Source organism: Mandrillus leucophaeus, unplaced genomic scaffold (assembly GCF_000951045.1).
Source record: "Mandrillus leucophaeus isolate KB7577 unplaced genomic scaffold, Mleu.le_1.0 Scaffold1055, whole genome shotgun sequence".
In the NCBI taxonomy this organism is placed as follows: domain Eukaryota; kingdom Metazoa; phylum Chordata; class Mammalia; order Primates; family Cercopithecidae; genus Mandrillus; species Mandrillus leucophaeus.
The window spans coordinates 675691-693332 of NW_012098710.1; the positions used below are offsets into that span (position 1 = coordinate 675691).

Genomic DNA, 17642 nt, shown 5'->3' on the forward strand with positions numbered 1-17642 from the left:
ATCCAGGGGATTTGAGTGTTGACGTAGTAAGAAATGGTAAGTCAATAAATATAATGACAATAATGAAATCTAAAATTGATTTAACATTTACTATGGTGTCACATACTATATGTTTTACATAACTTTTCTCATTTTATCCTCAAAAAAATATGTGAGATAGGTGCTACTGCCTCCCTTTTTTCAAAGAGGAAATTAAGGCTCAAAGATTACTATTTTGCTGAAAGTTACACATCTACCAGTCAGATTCCAGGTCTGACTTCAGAGGCCAACCTCTTGAAGACTCTGTATAAGACCTCTACAAAGTCCACAAAACGTGTGAGGAGAAATACCAGAAGAGAATGAGATTTTACGTATATTTATTCTAGGGTCTTGGACTGGAATCAGAGGTATCATTATGAATCCATGATTTCAACATATATAAAGAGGGACTTCAAGAAATTGATATAGAAACAGGCATGTGTGCATATATACATATATTTCCTAGTTCTGCCTGTTGACAGGGCCTAGAAGCAATGACACCTCAGTAGCAATAAGCATGCCAAGCACCCAGATCTTGGTTTCTACTACCATTCTCCAATTAAAAAGAATCAGAGCTCCTTGGAGAAAAGATCCTGATTCCAGAATTGGAGCAAGGAAATTAAAAAATGAGTCTGGAGGCCGGGTGCAGTGGCTCACACCTGTAATCCCAGCACTTTGGGAGGCCAAGGCGGGCAGATCACGAGGTCAGGAGTTCGAGACCCTCCTGGCTAACATGGTGAAACCCTGTCTCTACTAAAAATACAAAAAATTAGCTGGGCATGGTAGCGGGCGCCTGTAGTCGCAGCTATTTGGGAGGCTGAGGAAGGAGAATGGCGTAAACACGGGAGGCGGAGCTTGCAGTGAGCCGAGATCATCGCGCCCCTGCACACCAGCCTGGGTGACAGAGCAAGATTTCGTCTCAAAAAAAAAAAAAAAAAAAAAATAGAATCTGGAACATCTGTGGTGCCAGAAAGTAAGAGGGTGCTTAAAAAATGATGGAGACACGTTGAAAGGACACAGGAGCCAATTCGAAGGGGCTCCTGTTGGCCAAATCTGGGTTTCAGCAAAAACAAAAAGTAGTAAGAGCATAATTCATTACAACCTATAGAATAAAACAAATATTCATTAAGTCCATACTACTATAAACAGCTGAGTAAATAAATATATACATTAAGAGTAGAGAAGAGGGTGGGGCGCGGTGGCTCAAGCCTGTAATCCCAGCACTTTGGGAGGCCGAGACGGGCAGATCACGAGGTCAGGAGATCGAGACCATCCTGGTTAACACAGTGAAACCCCGTCTCTACTAAAAAATACAAAAAACCAGCCGGGCGAGGTGGCGCGCACCTGTAGTCCCAGCTGCTCGGGAGGCTGAGGCAGGAGAATGGCGTAAACCCAGGAGGTGGAGCTTGCAGTGAGCTGAGATTTGGCCACTGCACTCCAGCCTGGGCCACAGAGCGAGACTCCGTCTCAAAAAAAGAAAAAAAAAAAGAGTAGAGAAGAGAAAGTTTTTTATTACAGTATAATTCAGTCAATTAATAAATGTAAAAATATTGAAAATTGAAATCAATGTCTGGCAAATGTCACAACAATAATTTATTCAAGCCAGAATCATCAACATATGCTAAAATTAGTAGGCAAATATATGATGAGAAACAGGATACTTACGCTGTCTCACAATATTGCCCTGCATAGTCTCACTTTGTAATTACAAAAGAAAAAATAGTGACTTTATAGTGAATAAACCTAGCAGACACCATTTTAACCAAGCTTTCAGGGATGTAAAGAGTCTCATGCCTTACATGTACAAACATCAAAAGGTAAATAAAAACACAGGAAAACATACACACTCTTACACTGTCACGGGACAGATACATACATAGATATATGCATAAGACTAAAGACATATATACACAGTTAGTGAATAAAATTGGATATGATAGGTAGGCAAATTAGTACAAAAAAAGAACAAAACTAAATTAAGCATGTTAAGTAAAGTGTGTTACCATATACACATAGCCGGTTGTTTCACAATAGACATGCTCCTGAAAAGTTTGGTGTATTTAAAATTAATGCAGTAACTGGGTAATTAAATAATCATAAGGCAAATCTTCCTTCAAAACAAATCATCTGTCACAAATTATAGTAGTTATATAAGTTGAAATGTTTACATATTGTGATTACATAAAATCATAAAACCTTCAACAGCATTTGCTTTTAGATTGCTTTTAAATAATCTCACTCTATATAGACACAGATACAGAGGTCAAACTCTGATCTTTTTATTCTAGGCCCAAAGCTACTTCCATTACACCATGCTGCTTCTCCTAACATCAGCAGGAAGACATGTAACCTCCATTATCATTTCCATTTCACCTCTTGTGTCCAAAAAAAGTGGCAGAGATCCAAATACTTTACATACCAGTAAATCTCTACAGACCACATACAAAGTAGGCAGTATAGGACAGTCATTAAGAGCAAAGATTCTAGAGTCAAACTGCCTGGATTCAAATTTTCCAGCTTCACAAGTTACTACCTACGTGATTGGATTTCTGGGAATGTATTCAACGTCTGTAATTTGTAGTTTTCTCATCTGTAAAGTGGGGATAATAATGGTATACGTCTCATAAGTCCATTCTGAAGATTAAATATGATAATGTGTATTATCATATTAGCACAGTGCCTGGCACATAGTAAACACTCATTATGCTATCTATAATAATAATGATGACGATTATGACAAATTTTTCCTATGGAGCAATAAACTTCATAGAGGATGAAGTGTTTCATGGCTACAAACAACACTCCTACCCTTGATAAATTCGTGCCGCTGGTCACAAGGAAGACAGTACGTTTAAAGTAAAGAAAAATATCCAATCTACTTCACAGAAAACAACTTACTAACTACGTAAAATAGAACTAACATAATTTTACATACTACCCACATCCACAAATCTAAGTGCATATCCCACTGACAGTGAATCAGTACAGGTATAATTACCTTCACATAAAAATGTTATTTCCATCACTAGAAATTATATTTCCAACTTAAAACTGTCTTCTCTTATTACTAACCTTTTGGCATAGCAGTTACTTTATTCCACCTAATGAATGCTCTACCTAAAAAAAAAAAATCTTCCACATATTTGTGATGTACCAATTTGGCATGATTTCAGAGATAAAGAAATCGTTTATCTATAAAAGAGCAAAGCACTTTAAATAGCAACACTTTTGATATAAAAACCCCAATACTAGACTACTCCAGTCAACGACTAGCCCTACCACCATCCAGTTTTACTCTGGAAATGGTCACTAGTATCTCCAGCACTAGTATGGAGAGCAAATGTCATTCATATTTTTGAGCCTATTAAAATATTTATGTATGAACCAGGAAAAACAAACCCTTAGTTTTAATAGAGGCACAATATCCTAATGATAGGAAAAGGGGTATAAAATGTTCTTTAAAAATTATATAGGAGGAAAAGGGAAAGAGCTGTAATAACTTCATGAATACTCATTAGTTTAAGAATCCAAGAACATTTTAAAATGTTCTTTAAAAATTATATAGGAGGAAAAGGGAAAGAGCTGTAATAACTTCATGAATACTCATTAGTTTAAGAATCCAAGAAAACAAGCTTGCTCTCAAGTTTTGTCAATAAAAAGAAATCTCATTGTTAACACAAATTGATTTAATATAAATTGATGTGTAGTGTTGCTATACATACCTGTATAGTTGTCATTGATGCAAATTTGTTAAAAGTAACATCAAAAAATATATATATATATTTCATCAAACATCTACAAAATATTTGTCCCTGGGCCAAATGCCATAAACAGAGGGCAACAAGAAGATGTTTTTAAAATGAACTATTTTCAACAGCACAATTGTGGTTTTATCCAAGTCTGTAGCCCTACTGACTGGCTAAAGCTTACCCCCATTAAGATGCTCTGCATCAAAAAAGTATTTTAAAATCATTTGTCTACTTTGATGGAAGAAAATTATGGCATGCATATTAAAAATATTTGATATGCATGGTTTTTCAGCAAACCTGCTATTATAATTATGATGTGCTCAGAGTAATATGAAAGTTAGTTTTCATACACTACGTACACACCTTCCAAAGGATAGAAAGAGGGCATGTGATTTGAGGCATGCTAAGTGCTATAGGGAAGCTAGACAGCTAACTTAAAAGTGGACCCAGATAAGCTGTAACATAGCAGCTGCTTATAAAGAATTGACAGTCACTCAACCATGTGGAGGCCTAACCCATGATCTCATATTAAACAGTTTTTAAAACCATCCATAATAATCACTCAAATACATTTAAATAATTTGTCACACACTTATTCTTTAGAGGTTATATGAAATTAAAGATGATGGGCTTCAGGCTGCAGAACATTTTCTCTCACAAAGTCATTCATTTTTTAACATCTGTCCCTCATCCCCAATAGGACAGTGGGTGGACTACCCAGACACCTTTCTAAGAGATATACTGAGGTTTGAATTCTACATTCCTAAAACTGAATAGAGCTTTTTGCTGCCATTTCACATGTACATCCTCCCCCACTTTCCTTTAAACTGGAACACTGATTCTCCTTTGAAAAAGGAGTATTTTCCTTTGAATAGGTGATGGGCAAATTCTCAATTTGTTCAGGTGCCTTGGTGGGTTAAAAAAAAAGTAAACAAACAAAAAACCCATAACTTAGAAAAAACAACAACAACAAAAAAGACGCAAAAGACCTGAAGCCTGAGACTTTACCTCACTCTTCTTGGTATGTTACCTTAGCATTTCACTTGTAAAAAGGATGTCAAAAAGGAAAAGCAGGTCAGTGGCTTGAATGACCTGAGGTGGGGGTAGGTTCATGTTGCTTAAGGAAAGAGCAAAGGGGAAGAACTTCACTGAGGCGCTAAACACTTTGATGGAAGCTGGATTTTCCAAGAGCCAAAGTATTAAACTAGAGACAAAATTTAAAGAGTGCGTGGGCTGGGTACAAGAAGTGAAAAGGTTAGTCGCCAGTCAGGGAAACACCCGAGGGTGGAGGGAGGGGAGGAAAAGTGTTAAATACCCATCAGAGCCTAGTGAGCCGTTAATTAGTGTCCTCCACTTCTGACTTTGCTCTTGCCCCCAGAGCAGCTAGCTGCAGGGAAGCAAACAGCCCTATTTTTAAGCACTTCAACCTCTCCCTTGGACTTCAGAAGGCTTGAGTTACCCGTGTTGCAAATAACGTTTCTTCCTAAACATGAGAAAGCAAATTTGAATTCCCTAGTCAAGGCCGAAAGGAACATAAAGGGACCAAAAAACAAAAAAAGGTAATTTCAGCGTGAAAGAGCTGTGATGGGCGCGGGGGAGGGGAGGGAGGACTTACCGCAGCCTCTGCAGGCTGCCCCCAAAGACTCAGGGCCAGTAAGAACAAGCCGGCAGCCAGGCTGACTCCACGCAGTTTCATTCTTCTCCGGCTCCCGCAGCTCCTTCAGCACCCGCACGAAATTCCCGGCTGGCTCTAACCAATTGACATAATCTTGAGGGTTTATATGGAGAGAGCTAGAGCCGGAGAGGGACAGTGAGGCTTGGGTGAAGAGAAAGAAGCTTTTTAAGAATGGAAGAAAAAAAAAGAAGAAGAAGAAGAAGGAGCTACTCTTCCTTCCCCTCTCCCCTCCCCAAAGCCGGTCTCTGAGGAGAACTTTTCCCTTCTGTCCAGACTTACAAACTTTTTCTTCACTCAGTTCCTACAGATCTACTTTCCTCCCTCTTTTCCCCCTGAACGGCCCCCCTCCTCATCAGCACAAGGGAATTTGAGTATCACTCCGCCACAGTTTTAGACTGCACCAGCAACCTGCGAGGGAGTGACGCTCAGTTATTTGGGGGAGGGAAACTTCCAGACTAGTTGACTGAGCACCATGAGTCCAACCGGGAAGCTTTTCTGTTCGTTCATTTGCACCTTCCTTTGATACTACTTTTCTAGGCTCAGTCCACCAAAGCCAATTACAAAGAGATCTAAACTGGGACTATTTTTTTTAGCGGATGGATCTCAGAGGGGCCGTGCTTTTTATTGTTAATCATTAGAAACAAATTTTGGTCGCTGCTCCCTGAGCTGCTGGTCTTCTTTACTTTCCAGCGGCTCACAGAACAGAGAGTTTCTGTATACAAGCAGAAGATGTGAAAATATTGGGAATAAATAAAGTATATGCTTATAAACAAGTAAGAAAATAAACAAGTATATGTGCGTGAATACTTTATGTGTGTTATATACATATAAGATTTGGTAGCATTCAGCAGGTATTGGTAATGACTCTATGGTATAATGTTATTCTAATACAGCTGTATCTCTTTGTTTAGCTTCATTGAATGCCATAATTAATGCCTCTTATATTAAGCTAATGTAAAAGGTATTGACTCTCATTGTAGTTGTGTTGCAGAAATATTTAGGGCAGGGAATTAAGTAACTTTAGTGCAGTGTTTCTTAGAATTAATACAAACACTTAATTGGAAATATTTAAATAGAGTTGATGGCAGCTGAATCGATATCTCCCAAATAAAGTAGACTTGAATGGTCCTTTGATAATTCTGATATATAGATTTTTTTAAGTGACAGAAGGATCAGAAAATACTTTCTGCGAACTCCTTGGAGAATCTTCAAGAATTTGATGAAGAATTCTTCACAACATTTCTATCTCCCTAGAATTAACCACTTTAGAGTATTTCAAGGTTTTGGATCTACTTCACGAGGGCCCACTCATCCTTAGGTTCTGCTTAGCTCAGAGTTGATTTACAACTCCAGAAACTGTCTCCCCTTCCCAAGAGCCTAGTGTACAGTCAATTTGAATCAGTGTTGTATGCATTTGGGCATGTGTGCAGGGGCACTTTCGGGCCCATCTGTCTATGTGGGAATAGTATGCTTATGTCTCTTTATGTGTAACTTAACAGTAAAGTTGAAAGTATATGATGGACAGTTGTTTAGGTGTTAGCGTACAGGTCTCTAAGGGGTTGTGTGTGAAGCTGTGGAGATACTTAGGGCTGTTGTGTGGAAAGGTGCCTGAAAGTGAGAAAGACTACCGGCTGCCCAAGGTAGGGGGGATGATTGACAGCAGACAGCCCCGCCCCTTTCCCCTCCATTCCTTCCTCTCCTGCTGCATGGAACTGTCTCCTGACTGCTGCAAGTTGTAACGGGCACCGCTGAGCCTGTTTCCCTTTGGGGCACTTCTTATCTAGAAGCTGTGTTTAGTTTCTTCCAAACTGGGCTACTTCGTCCACCTACTCTGTTCTGACTAAGGAAACAGCCTCTAAGCATCAGCAGAGCCCCGATGAGCCCGGGCCGCGGAGCCGCTTAGCAGTCTCCCGGGACCCAGCTCCGGAGGAGCCGCAAGCATGCACCCTGGGTGAGCTGTTGCTGCCCCGAGCTCCCCTCCTCTTTCTTACTTCGGGTTACTTTGCCAGGCCGGGACTGTACTTGTACTTCTGTCACTGCAGAGAAAGTGGGAGCAGGCATCCAAAAGGGTACGGGGGGCTACAGGCAGCCGCATGACCTCGAAGCCTAAAGAGCCCATAGCACTCACCGTCCCTCCCGTTTCAGGTTGTGGCTGCTCCTGGTTACGTTGTGCCTGACGGAGGAACTGGCAGGAGCGGTGAGTCTCTTCTCACGACCCTTTTCCTTCCCCCTCCTTTGACCCTCTCACCATGCCCATCTCTAGTATTTATGTTAGGGGGTTGCAGAGAGTTTCACCGCGAGACGGAGTCCTCACCACTCCCCTTTCTAGTGGGACTTAATGAGATTCTTGAAGAGGAATAGCACGGTGTCAAGTCAGTGTTTTCGGGACCAAGGTATCTTCCAAAACTTCGTAAAGGGTAGGGAAAACAAAAGTGGAAGACACAAGAAGCACACATTTCTGAGCCTCTTCCCCAGACGACTTAAGATGACTAGCATCTGATGCCTTCCTCTGCATCAATCTCCGCGGCAGAAGAAACATAATTTTCCCTGGTCTTCAGGAACTTGAGTTGGCACACTAGTTTGAGAGTGGGAGGAGAGCACAAGGAGTGGAACTTGAAAGTGCCCCAGATACTATGGAAATGAACCTTCAGTACATGCTTAGAGTCCTTTGACAGTACCAGGTGACATCTGGATTCTTTAACTACCTGAATTGAACTGATACCACTAGGTGATGTTCAATTTCTGTCTGACGTGTCCTCTTACTCGTTTTCTGCATCACCAGAAAGTTAAAAGTTAAAGCTGTTATAACAGAAAAAAAAAAATCTAAGTTAACATTTCATAGGCTGTTTAGATGTCATCTATCAAATCAACTAGGGACTGCAGATAAAGAAATTTCTGAAGACATTTGGTCAAGGAAAGTTTAATGGGTCCCAGAAAGTAGAGAAATCTCCAGTGGAATTACTAGGATAATTTGACAAAGATGGAGTGACCGAAATAATCAAACATGCTGCAGTTTTCCAGTTTCACTAGCTACTTACACTGACAGAAATACAAACTGTTGAGTTTGAATATGAAGTTGAACAGTTGTTGAGTACTGTTTCACTGCTGTATTTTTTTTAAAAAAGTTTAATGATACCCAAAGCCATTCACTATATAGATGACTGATGAATATATATTCCAAATATTTATCTTGAGGGTTTTGATCGTTTTAACTGATTGGCTCTACTTTTTAATATTTTAAATATTTTTAAATACTATTATAGAGCCATACTTAATTCAACCTAATAAATCACCCAATGCGTTTATAAAAAATGGATTATTTTATCTTGGCATATGATGTCTTTAAGAAAATACCAGAGTGAAGTGAAGTTATTTCTCTTATAAAGAGAGAATGATGCCAGAAAACTTGAATACCAACATCTTGTGACCCCTTAACTCAACATCAGTTCCTATGTAAGTAAATTCTTGACTTCGTAAGCAAAGATATTGATCTAAAACTCTGTGTACTTCTCCATCTTATTCCTTCAATATGCAAGTTTAGTTATGTATTACCTTCAGGCTCAATACTACATTAATTGAAAATGCCAGGACTTGATTAGTTAACAATTCATCCAGGAATCTTGCCACTTGTAAGTGTCATGCTTGGGCAGAATACCCTCAAGCGAAACATTTATTTTTAGACTCTGGCTGATTTTATTCAGTGTACTTTTGGGAAAAACACTACAGATCATTCCAGATAGCTGAAGACTTCACAAGCACTGCATCCTGTCACTTAATACCTTTAAAAACCACTTTAATGCTTGCAATTCTTTCAAGTATTGAAATGAGTCTCCAAAATTAAGCACTGCTTTGGTTTATGAGTTTTAGACTCTGTCTCATTGTTTTATGATGTTACCTGCTATGTCAGTGTGATTGACCATGGTACGTCTAAAATAGACCTTGAGCTCCGCGGAGAATACCTTATTTTTTGGCTTATTTAACTACAGAGCCACTTCCTTCACTTGTTGTTTACTTATGCACAATATATTTGACATTGTAAAGCTATTTTTTTCACTTTTGGGGAAAATGACAAATATAAAGAGAGTCACAGAATAAGTTATCAGAAGATGATTTTTCTGAAGGGATGTTTTGTTTTTTCTTTTACACACTTTGCACTGGATTCTCATCTGTACGGGCTGGTTCTCATCTTCTACACTCAATTCCAGTTTATCCTCGTGAGTTTGTTGTGTTTTTCACCCTTTGGATTGTTTTAAACATTCAAATTCTCTGTGCCATGTTTGACTAATATTAATGAAAATAGTTATTAAAAATAGATTGTCAAGAACTATGTTGCGTTTTGCTACGACAAAGTCTCTTTACTGTGATAATTAAGTTGCCAATAATATTGGCAAGCATTTAAAGATTGGGTCATTTAGGGGCTTTTGGGTTCTTCCTTTTCCCGAGTTTACAAAGCACGTCTATATAAAGTAAAGGAAAAGTAAATGTTAAAATCCATGTTAAAGAATGAGCTTCCATTAAATTTATTTTAAAGGAGTAATGATCTTCATTCAGGTGAAATATTTGCACAATTTATCTGCATAAAATAGAGTCTAGGATCTCAGAACATCCATAATTGTCTTTGGCTATTAAGCTCCTAACTACCTAAGGGGCTGTGCTAGACTGAGCACAGCATGCAAAGATTTATTTAAACATAGTTCCTAACTCTCTAGGAATTTGCTTTCTCAGACAATGGTGGTCATTATGTTCCTTAGAAGATAGAATGCTTAATGATAACTTATTATCTACATGTACTTGCATTGTGTTAGAGAAAAGTCTAGAAAGATACAAATCTCACTATCAGTCAACATATCTAGGAAAAAATATATATCCCGAAATAGTCAGATCCTTATGTTTTCTTCACACTTTGCCCCCTCCAAATGAGCTGTCAGGAAAAAGTCTAATACAATCAAGCATACTTAAAGTCAAAAGTCTAGGGGGATACTTATTTGGGTTGGGAGGAGGGTAAGGAGAGAAAACATTTCTATTGTCCCTTCTGCAAAGAACATAGGTAAAATGCCTTTAGCTGCACTCAAATCAAGGTCTAATAGAAATATCAACTTCTTTCTTTAAAGTTGTAACATACCCAGGTAGGTCCTTTCTGTTGTGATTTTCAGTCTTATAGCAGTCATCAAAATATGAATATTATGTAAAGGGAGTTCAGAGACGGAGACAATCTCTTCCTGTTCTAAAGATCAAGAGGAATATTTGCATTTTCTGGGGCTGTGTCTCTATAAATCCTTAGAGTACTCTTCTACTTTACCTGCTAGCAAATATCCTATATCAGCTAGCTATGAAAAATCACAACATATAATATACATGTGTGTATGTGTGTATATAAATATATAATATGTATATATATCTTGGGATGACTAAGGATACTGATAGAAATGTATGAGGACATTATCAAGTAAATCATCAAGTGGCTGTAAATACCTAATCCATAGATGATAATACATTTACATTATTTACAGGTCAAATTCAAATATATTTTAAGATAAAAGAGGAGGGGATAATAGATATTATTATCTAAAGTGTTACTAAGGAAGCAAATATATAACCATATCAAAAATTGTTTTATTACATATTTTAATGATTGTATTTCAATGTAATCAGTTTCCATTGTAATCCCATGTATTTCATTGTATAATTCTAAAACTAGCAGGGTGCGGTGGTGTGTGCCTGTAGTCCCAGCTACTTAGGAGGAGGCTGAGGCAGGAGGATTGCTTGAGACCAGAAGTTTGAGGGTGTGACACGCCATCATCGTGCCTGTGAATAGCCACTGTACTCCGCCCTGGGCAGCAGAGTGAAACCCTGTCTCAAAAAGAAAAAAAAATAGTATTCTAAAAATGAGTGTGTAGGTTTCACTAGACTGCCAATGTATGGCATTAAAAAAGTACCTCTAGTTCAAGAAAATTGGTTTTACAAAAGCAGTCACTTTCTAATGTTTGTTCAGGCATGGGGGGAATTGTGTTGGCTCTAAGTGGCAACAATCTTTTAATTTTTAAGCATAGTTCAGAGTCTTCAGTAAACATGCTCAGATATTCTGTAAGCTCATAATCAAGTCATATGACTGGAGTAAAGTATACTGTTTCCCTTATTATCTCATTAACAGAATAAAACTGATTGACCTCAGTTATTAATATTGGTTTTTATTTGCCTGAATCATATGGATTATTTCATAATTTTACCACAGGTGCAATTGTGGCACACCACAGCCTCAAGCAATCCACCTGCCTCAGCCTCCTGAGTAGCTGGGACTATAGGCACACACCATAGCTCCCTGTTAGAATAATCTTAAAAGTATGGCTGGGTGCAGTGGCTCATGCCTGTAATCCCAGCAGTTTGGGAGGCCAAGGTAGGTGGAGTGCTTGAGCTCATGAGTTCGAGACCAGCCTAGGCAACATAGTGAAACCCCGTCTCTACAAAAATTACAAAAATTAGCTGGGCATGGCAGTGCATGTCTATAGTCCTATCTACTGGGAGGCTGAGGTGGGAGGATGGCTTGAGCCCAGGAGTTAGAGGTTGTAGGTGAGCTGAGATTGTGACGCTGCACTACAGCCTGAGCAATAGAGCTAGACCTTGTCTCAAAAAAAAGAAAAAGAAAAAGAAAAGAAAAAACAGTATACAGTAATATACTTGGAGTATAGACTTGTCTTATGCTGTATAGGTGACAAGACATACACACATAAAAAGAACATCGTGGGATAACATCAGGCTATATTAAACTATCAAGTTCCTTTATATCTGCCTGAATGTCCCAGTGAGGCAGATCATAGGGCTTTTACTTGTTTTAAAGTCTAATTAAATGCTCAAGGGAAAATGATAATGGGAAAATTAGCTAAGAGCAATTATCAACTCTCTTACTTTCTTTAATCTATCCCTTTCCTAGGGTTTCAATTTTTCTTCTATAAACAATATTGAATTCTCCTCCATTACAACAGTGAATTAAAAAATAATCATTTTCTTTAATAACTCTAACATCTTCAATTGCATTACCCCCAAGTTTCTGGGTATTGTCTAGTCTTCATCACCAACCACTTACCCTTCAACCTATTACTGTCTCAACTGAGTCTACTCCAGGAAAACAGCCCTCTTTCAAGCTTCTAATGGCTGCCTAATTACCAAACCCAGTGGCTTATTTGCAGTCCCCATTCTATCTGACTTCACTGTGTTATCTGACATTTCCCAGTCACTCAGATACTTCTTTTTCCCCTTGTTTTTTGTTTTGTTTTGTTTTGTTTTTTGTTTTTTTGTTTGAGACGGAGTCTCACTCTGTCACCCAGGCTGGAGTGCAGTGGCACAATCTTGGCTCACTGCAACCTCCACCTCCCAGGTTCAAGTGATTCTCCTGCCTCAGCCTCTTGAGTAGCTGGGACTACAGGTGCCCACCATTCACCCAGCTAATTTTTGTATTTTGAGTAGAGATGGGGTTTCTCTGTGTTAGCCAGGCTGGTCTTGAACTCCTGACCTCAGGTGATCCACCTGCCTCAGCCTCCCAAAGTGCTGGGATTACAGGCATGAGCCACCACACCTGACCTCCTCTTGTTTTTTAAGACATTATACCTCACTAGGGAGCTGGTAATAATCCTGAAATAAATAATCTCGAATCCCATAATTCTAAATGTCAAAATCCTGAAAGACCAAAATCCCAAAAATATTCTGGAAAAAGTAATTTTAAAAATTATTTAAAAGATATTTACTTACATTTTTAAAAGGATAGTTGTTTGAGAAACATAAAACACAACAGAACACTCCAAAGGTCACTTTACATAATAAAATGGACAACAATAACATACATAGTTTTGTACAGATAAACACTTAGTATGTACTAGTGATAGTCACATGTGTATGACAGTTATAAGTAGTTGAACTGTATTCACAAAGAAATAGGTCAAAAGGAAAATGTATAAAGACATATCACTATGGTTGGTAATTGTGTGCATTCAGCTTTATAACCGTAGTCATCTGAAATACCTTGATGAACAACCAAAGTCTTTTGACAAGATAGATAAAAAACCACCATAGGTGACCACCATATATGCAATCATCCAAAGAGCCAAGATCTTGAGAAATTTTATCTTTCACAAATGTGGGTGTACAAAAAGACATCTCTTCATTCACTGAGGAAGTTTTCACATTTTTACATACACACACAATTCTTACACACAAAGTCAACATTGTGATAATACACTTTCATGGAGTCAAATTTCTGCTGTCCAAGGCAACAGAAGAAAAGCCTGCCCCAGCTGTCAGAGAGAGACCAATTTGCCTTCTGTATTTGTTCTCTCCCAGCCCCTAGCCTATTGGATGGTGCCCACCCACATTGAGGGCAGATCTTCCCCAGCTTGTCCACTGGGAGTCATACATGAATCTCCTTTGGAAACACCCTCACAGACACACCCAAAATAATACGTTACCGGGTTTCTAGGTATTCCTTAATCCAGTCAAATTGACACCTAAAATTAAGTCTGCAAGTCCACCCCTTGTCAACTTAGCACCCATTATGCATCTCCTTAAACCATACTTCATTTCTGAATAAAGACAATGACAAGGAAATAGTTCCATCTCACATGATGCAACTAACATGGCACAACTATCCCACCTGCAACCAAAAACACACTTCCCCAGAAATCAGTTTTCAGGATTTCAACATTTGGGATTGTAATCTTTCAGTATTGTGATTTTCAGGATTTTAAATGTCAAAGATTTTAGACTCTAGGGATTTAGACTTTAGGGATTTTGATCTTTGGGATTTCAATATTTGGGATTATGGCATTCACGATTGTGTCTTTTGGGATTATGACAAACTTGCCTCACTAGTTCTCCTTATACTTCTCTCATCTTTCTATTTATGCTATTCATTCAACAAATATTTATTGAGCAACAACTATATTCCAGATGATATGCCAGGCCCTAGTGACACAGTGGTGAATAAGTTAGCCATGAACTTTGCTGTTATGGAATTTATAATCTTTATCACTCTCTTGTCCTAAAATGATGGGATTTTTCCAAAACTTAATTCTTTACTGTCTTCTTGCCTCAATGGTTGTAAGTATGCCTCCTATACAGTGATGATTATCAAATTTATATCCCCAGCCAAGACATCTCTTTTGAGCTCTAAATCTATATTTCCAATTGCCTACTAAGCCCTCGTACCTGTCTCTCAATGAGTTGATATATACAAAACACTTAAAACAGTGCCTGGAGTTTAATATAGGCACTCAACCAGAGCCAGCTATTATTATTTTTATTTCCCCAAATACAGTATATTTAAAGGTGAAATTGTTTTCTTCTCCTTCCCATGACACTCCAACCAGTTGTGATCTTTTTTATTTTTGTTAAATGTCATCATCATCCACCAAGTTTCAGCAAGAAGCTACAGAATCAGCCATCAGCTCTCATTATTTCCAAAATTCTCACCAAGTTTTGATAATTTTACCAAAAATCTGTAGAATCTGGCGTTTTGTTCATATTCTGTTGGCTTCAAACTTCATACATCAGTGGCCTCCTAACTGGTTTTTCTACCTCCTGACTCCATCCTTATCTCTACATTGCCACCAGAGTTATTTTACTAACAACAAACCCAGTTATGTTATCTTCTGATTTAATACCTTTATTGGTTTCTTGTTTCTTCCAGGATAAAATGCATACTACTTGGTTTGGCACATTTAAGGGCTTTCATTTTCTGGCCCAACTACTTTTCTAGCCTCATGTCGGTGTGTTTCTTCCTACCAGTCCTTCTTTCCAAACTCATGGTGTATATTACACTTCATTCAGACTGAACTTCTCACCATTCCCAAACCACTTTATGTTCTTTCACATCTCTTTGCTCCTGGATATGCAGTCCCTCTCTCTGGAATATCCTTTTCTATTGTTTCTGCTTTCTTTTCTATCTAGTGAACTCCTACTCAATCCTTAATACCCAGACCAAATGTAATTTTCTTTATGAAACAGTTCAGTTCCAGACCTCTTCAGAATGAATTTATTCTTCCTTCTGTGCTTCCAAGGAGCTTTGGGCCTCTTTGGTTGCACGTCCATGTGGTGGTAAGATTCCTATGCTTATATGACTATGTTACGTTCTTCAACCTTGTACTTAGGATGTCCAGGATACTGCCAGGCTGAGCATAAGTGATCAATAGATGACTTTCAAATGAGTAAACATCTCCTAATGGCTCACAACAAACTGCCTTCTCCCTGTCTATCTTAAAAATTCCTAATGTTAACTCCAATAACAATTGAATTTATGGAAAAATATCAACCCTGTTCAGTGATATAATGTTTAAGAGAAAGCACTCTAGAATCAGACTTTTGTCTAAATGCTGCTTCTGCCCTCTGACACTTCCTAGCTGTGTGACTTAGGGTAACTCATTTTACCTTTCTGAGATTTAATTTTCTTTTCTCTTTGTGAGTGTTTCATTGAAATTTTTGTTGAGATAATTGTAGATTCACATGCAGTTGTAAAAAATAGTACAGAGAGATCCTATGTACCCTTACCCAGTTTTTCCCTAGTTGTAATACTATAATATCACAACCCAGATACTGACATTGATAACATTCACTGATCTTATTTCATTTTCCTTGTACTCATTTATATGTGTGTATTTAGTTCTATATAATGTCCTCACAGGTGTAGGTTGGGATATCCATTGCCACACTCAAGATACCAAAGTCAACAAGGATCCCTCATGCTGCCCTTTTATAACCACATCCATATTCCTCCTCCAACAACATATATTGAGTTTTAACAAATGTGTACAGTTTTATAACTGTCTCCACAATTGTAATAAAAACATTTATTTCCCAGAAAGTTCCCTTACACTCTTTGCAGTCAATTTCCTCCCGCTCGTTCTGCACGCTAGGCATCCACTGATCTGCTTTCTATTATTGTAGTTTTGCCTTTTCTAGAATTTCATATAAATGTAATCCGCATAGTGCTTTTGAGATTTGTCCATGTTGTTATAAGTATCAGTAGTTCATTCCTTTTATTGCTGAGTAATAAAAGGAATGGATATATCACGCGTTAATTCTCTCTTCATTAGTCCATAGACGTTTAGGTTGTTTTCAGTTCCTCATTATTATGAGCAAAGCTATGAATATTCAAGTCTTCATGTGAACATGTTTTCATTTCTCTTGGGTAGGTATCCAGGAGTATGATTGCTCTATGGTAAGCACATATTTCATTTTGGATAGTTTCTAAGTCTATAGCTTCGTATTCACTGATTTTTCCTTCTTCGGAGTCTAATCTGATATTAATATCATCTGTGTGTTTTTTTTCGTTTCAGATAATATATTTTTCATTTCTAGAAATTCCTTTTGGATTTTAAATTTTACAAACTTCCATTCTTCTCATCATCCTGGTCACATTTTCCTCTACCTTCTTGAAGCCATGAATCCTTTTTTTAACTTTTATTTCAGGCTCAGGGGTCACATGTGCAGATTTGTTACATAGGTAAACTCGTGTCACAGAAGTTTGTACAGATTATTTCATCACCCCAGTACTAAGCCTAGTACCCAATAATTATTTTTTCTGACCCTCTCCCTCCAAGGTTTAATTTTCTCATCAGCAGAAAAGGGATGATGATATTATACTCTATTCTTGAGGTATTATTGTGGATACTGTATGTGAACATGCCATGCACCAGGTAGGTGCTAAATTCCTCTCCCATCTTTCCACCCCCCCAGTATCCTCAGAGAATTAAAAATCATTTCCCAGTTTTGACAACTGATGTATGCTAAGATGAGAGAAAGGGAGATGTCAGAGAAGACTCTCTCATTTGCAGATTGTATGTCTAGAACAAACTTGTCCAACCTGTGGCCCAAGGGCCGCGTATGGCCCAGGACAGCTTTGAATGCGGCCCAACACAAATTGGTAAACTTTCTTAAAACATTACGAGATATATTTACTATTTTTTTTTTTAGCTCATTAGCTATTGTTAGTATTACTGTATTTTATTTGTGGCCCAAGACAATTCTTTTCCTTCCAGTGTGGCTCAAGGAAACCAAAAAATTGAACATCCCTGGAGACAATGGCCATATTTCTCAGTTGTCCCCCTCATCTCTTTATACCAGTTTCACCACCAAAATAGTAACATATGTTTTCAAGTGTTTCAAGTTTACAAAGCACTTTATCATATATTATTTCGTTAGCTGCTCGAGACAAT

General features: G+C 38.1%; 2 protein-coding genes across 6 annotated transcripts in view; one reads left to right on the top strand and one right to left on the bottom strand.

Annotated features, from left to right (window-relative positions):
• The window catches only part of COL4A5 (collagen, type IV, alpha 5), a 272036-nt gene extending 266327 nt beyond the window's left edge, over nt 1-5709 (bottom strand). Inside the window, exon 1 of the mRNA XM_011982572.1 lies at nt 5383-5709. Within this exon, the coding sequence (XP_011837962.1) occupies nt 5383-5463 (81 nt within the window). The 5' untranslated portion in view covers nt 5464-5709. The remainder of the gene's footprint in view (nt 1-5382) is intronic.
• Nucleotides 5710-6075: 366 nt separating this feature from the next.
• COL4A6 (collagen, type IV, alpha 6) overlaps nt 6076-17642 on the top strand; it is a 287485-nt gene continuing 275918 nt past the window's right edge. For 3 of the 5 annotated variants that reach the window (XM_011982428.1, XM_011982437.1, XM_011982447.1), the window contains exons 1-2: nt 7149-7393; nt 7588-7639. In XM_011982428.1, coding sequence (XP_011837818.1) covers nt 7383-7393; nt 7588-7639 — 63 coding nt within the window. In that variant the 5' untranslated portion in view covers nt 7149-7382. Of the gene's footprint in view, nt 6216-7148; nt 7394-7587; nt 7640-17642 lie in introns of those variants that run through there. The other 2 variants (XM_011982419.1, XM_011982409.1) reach the window with 2 other exon arrangements.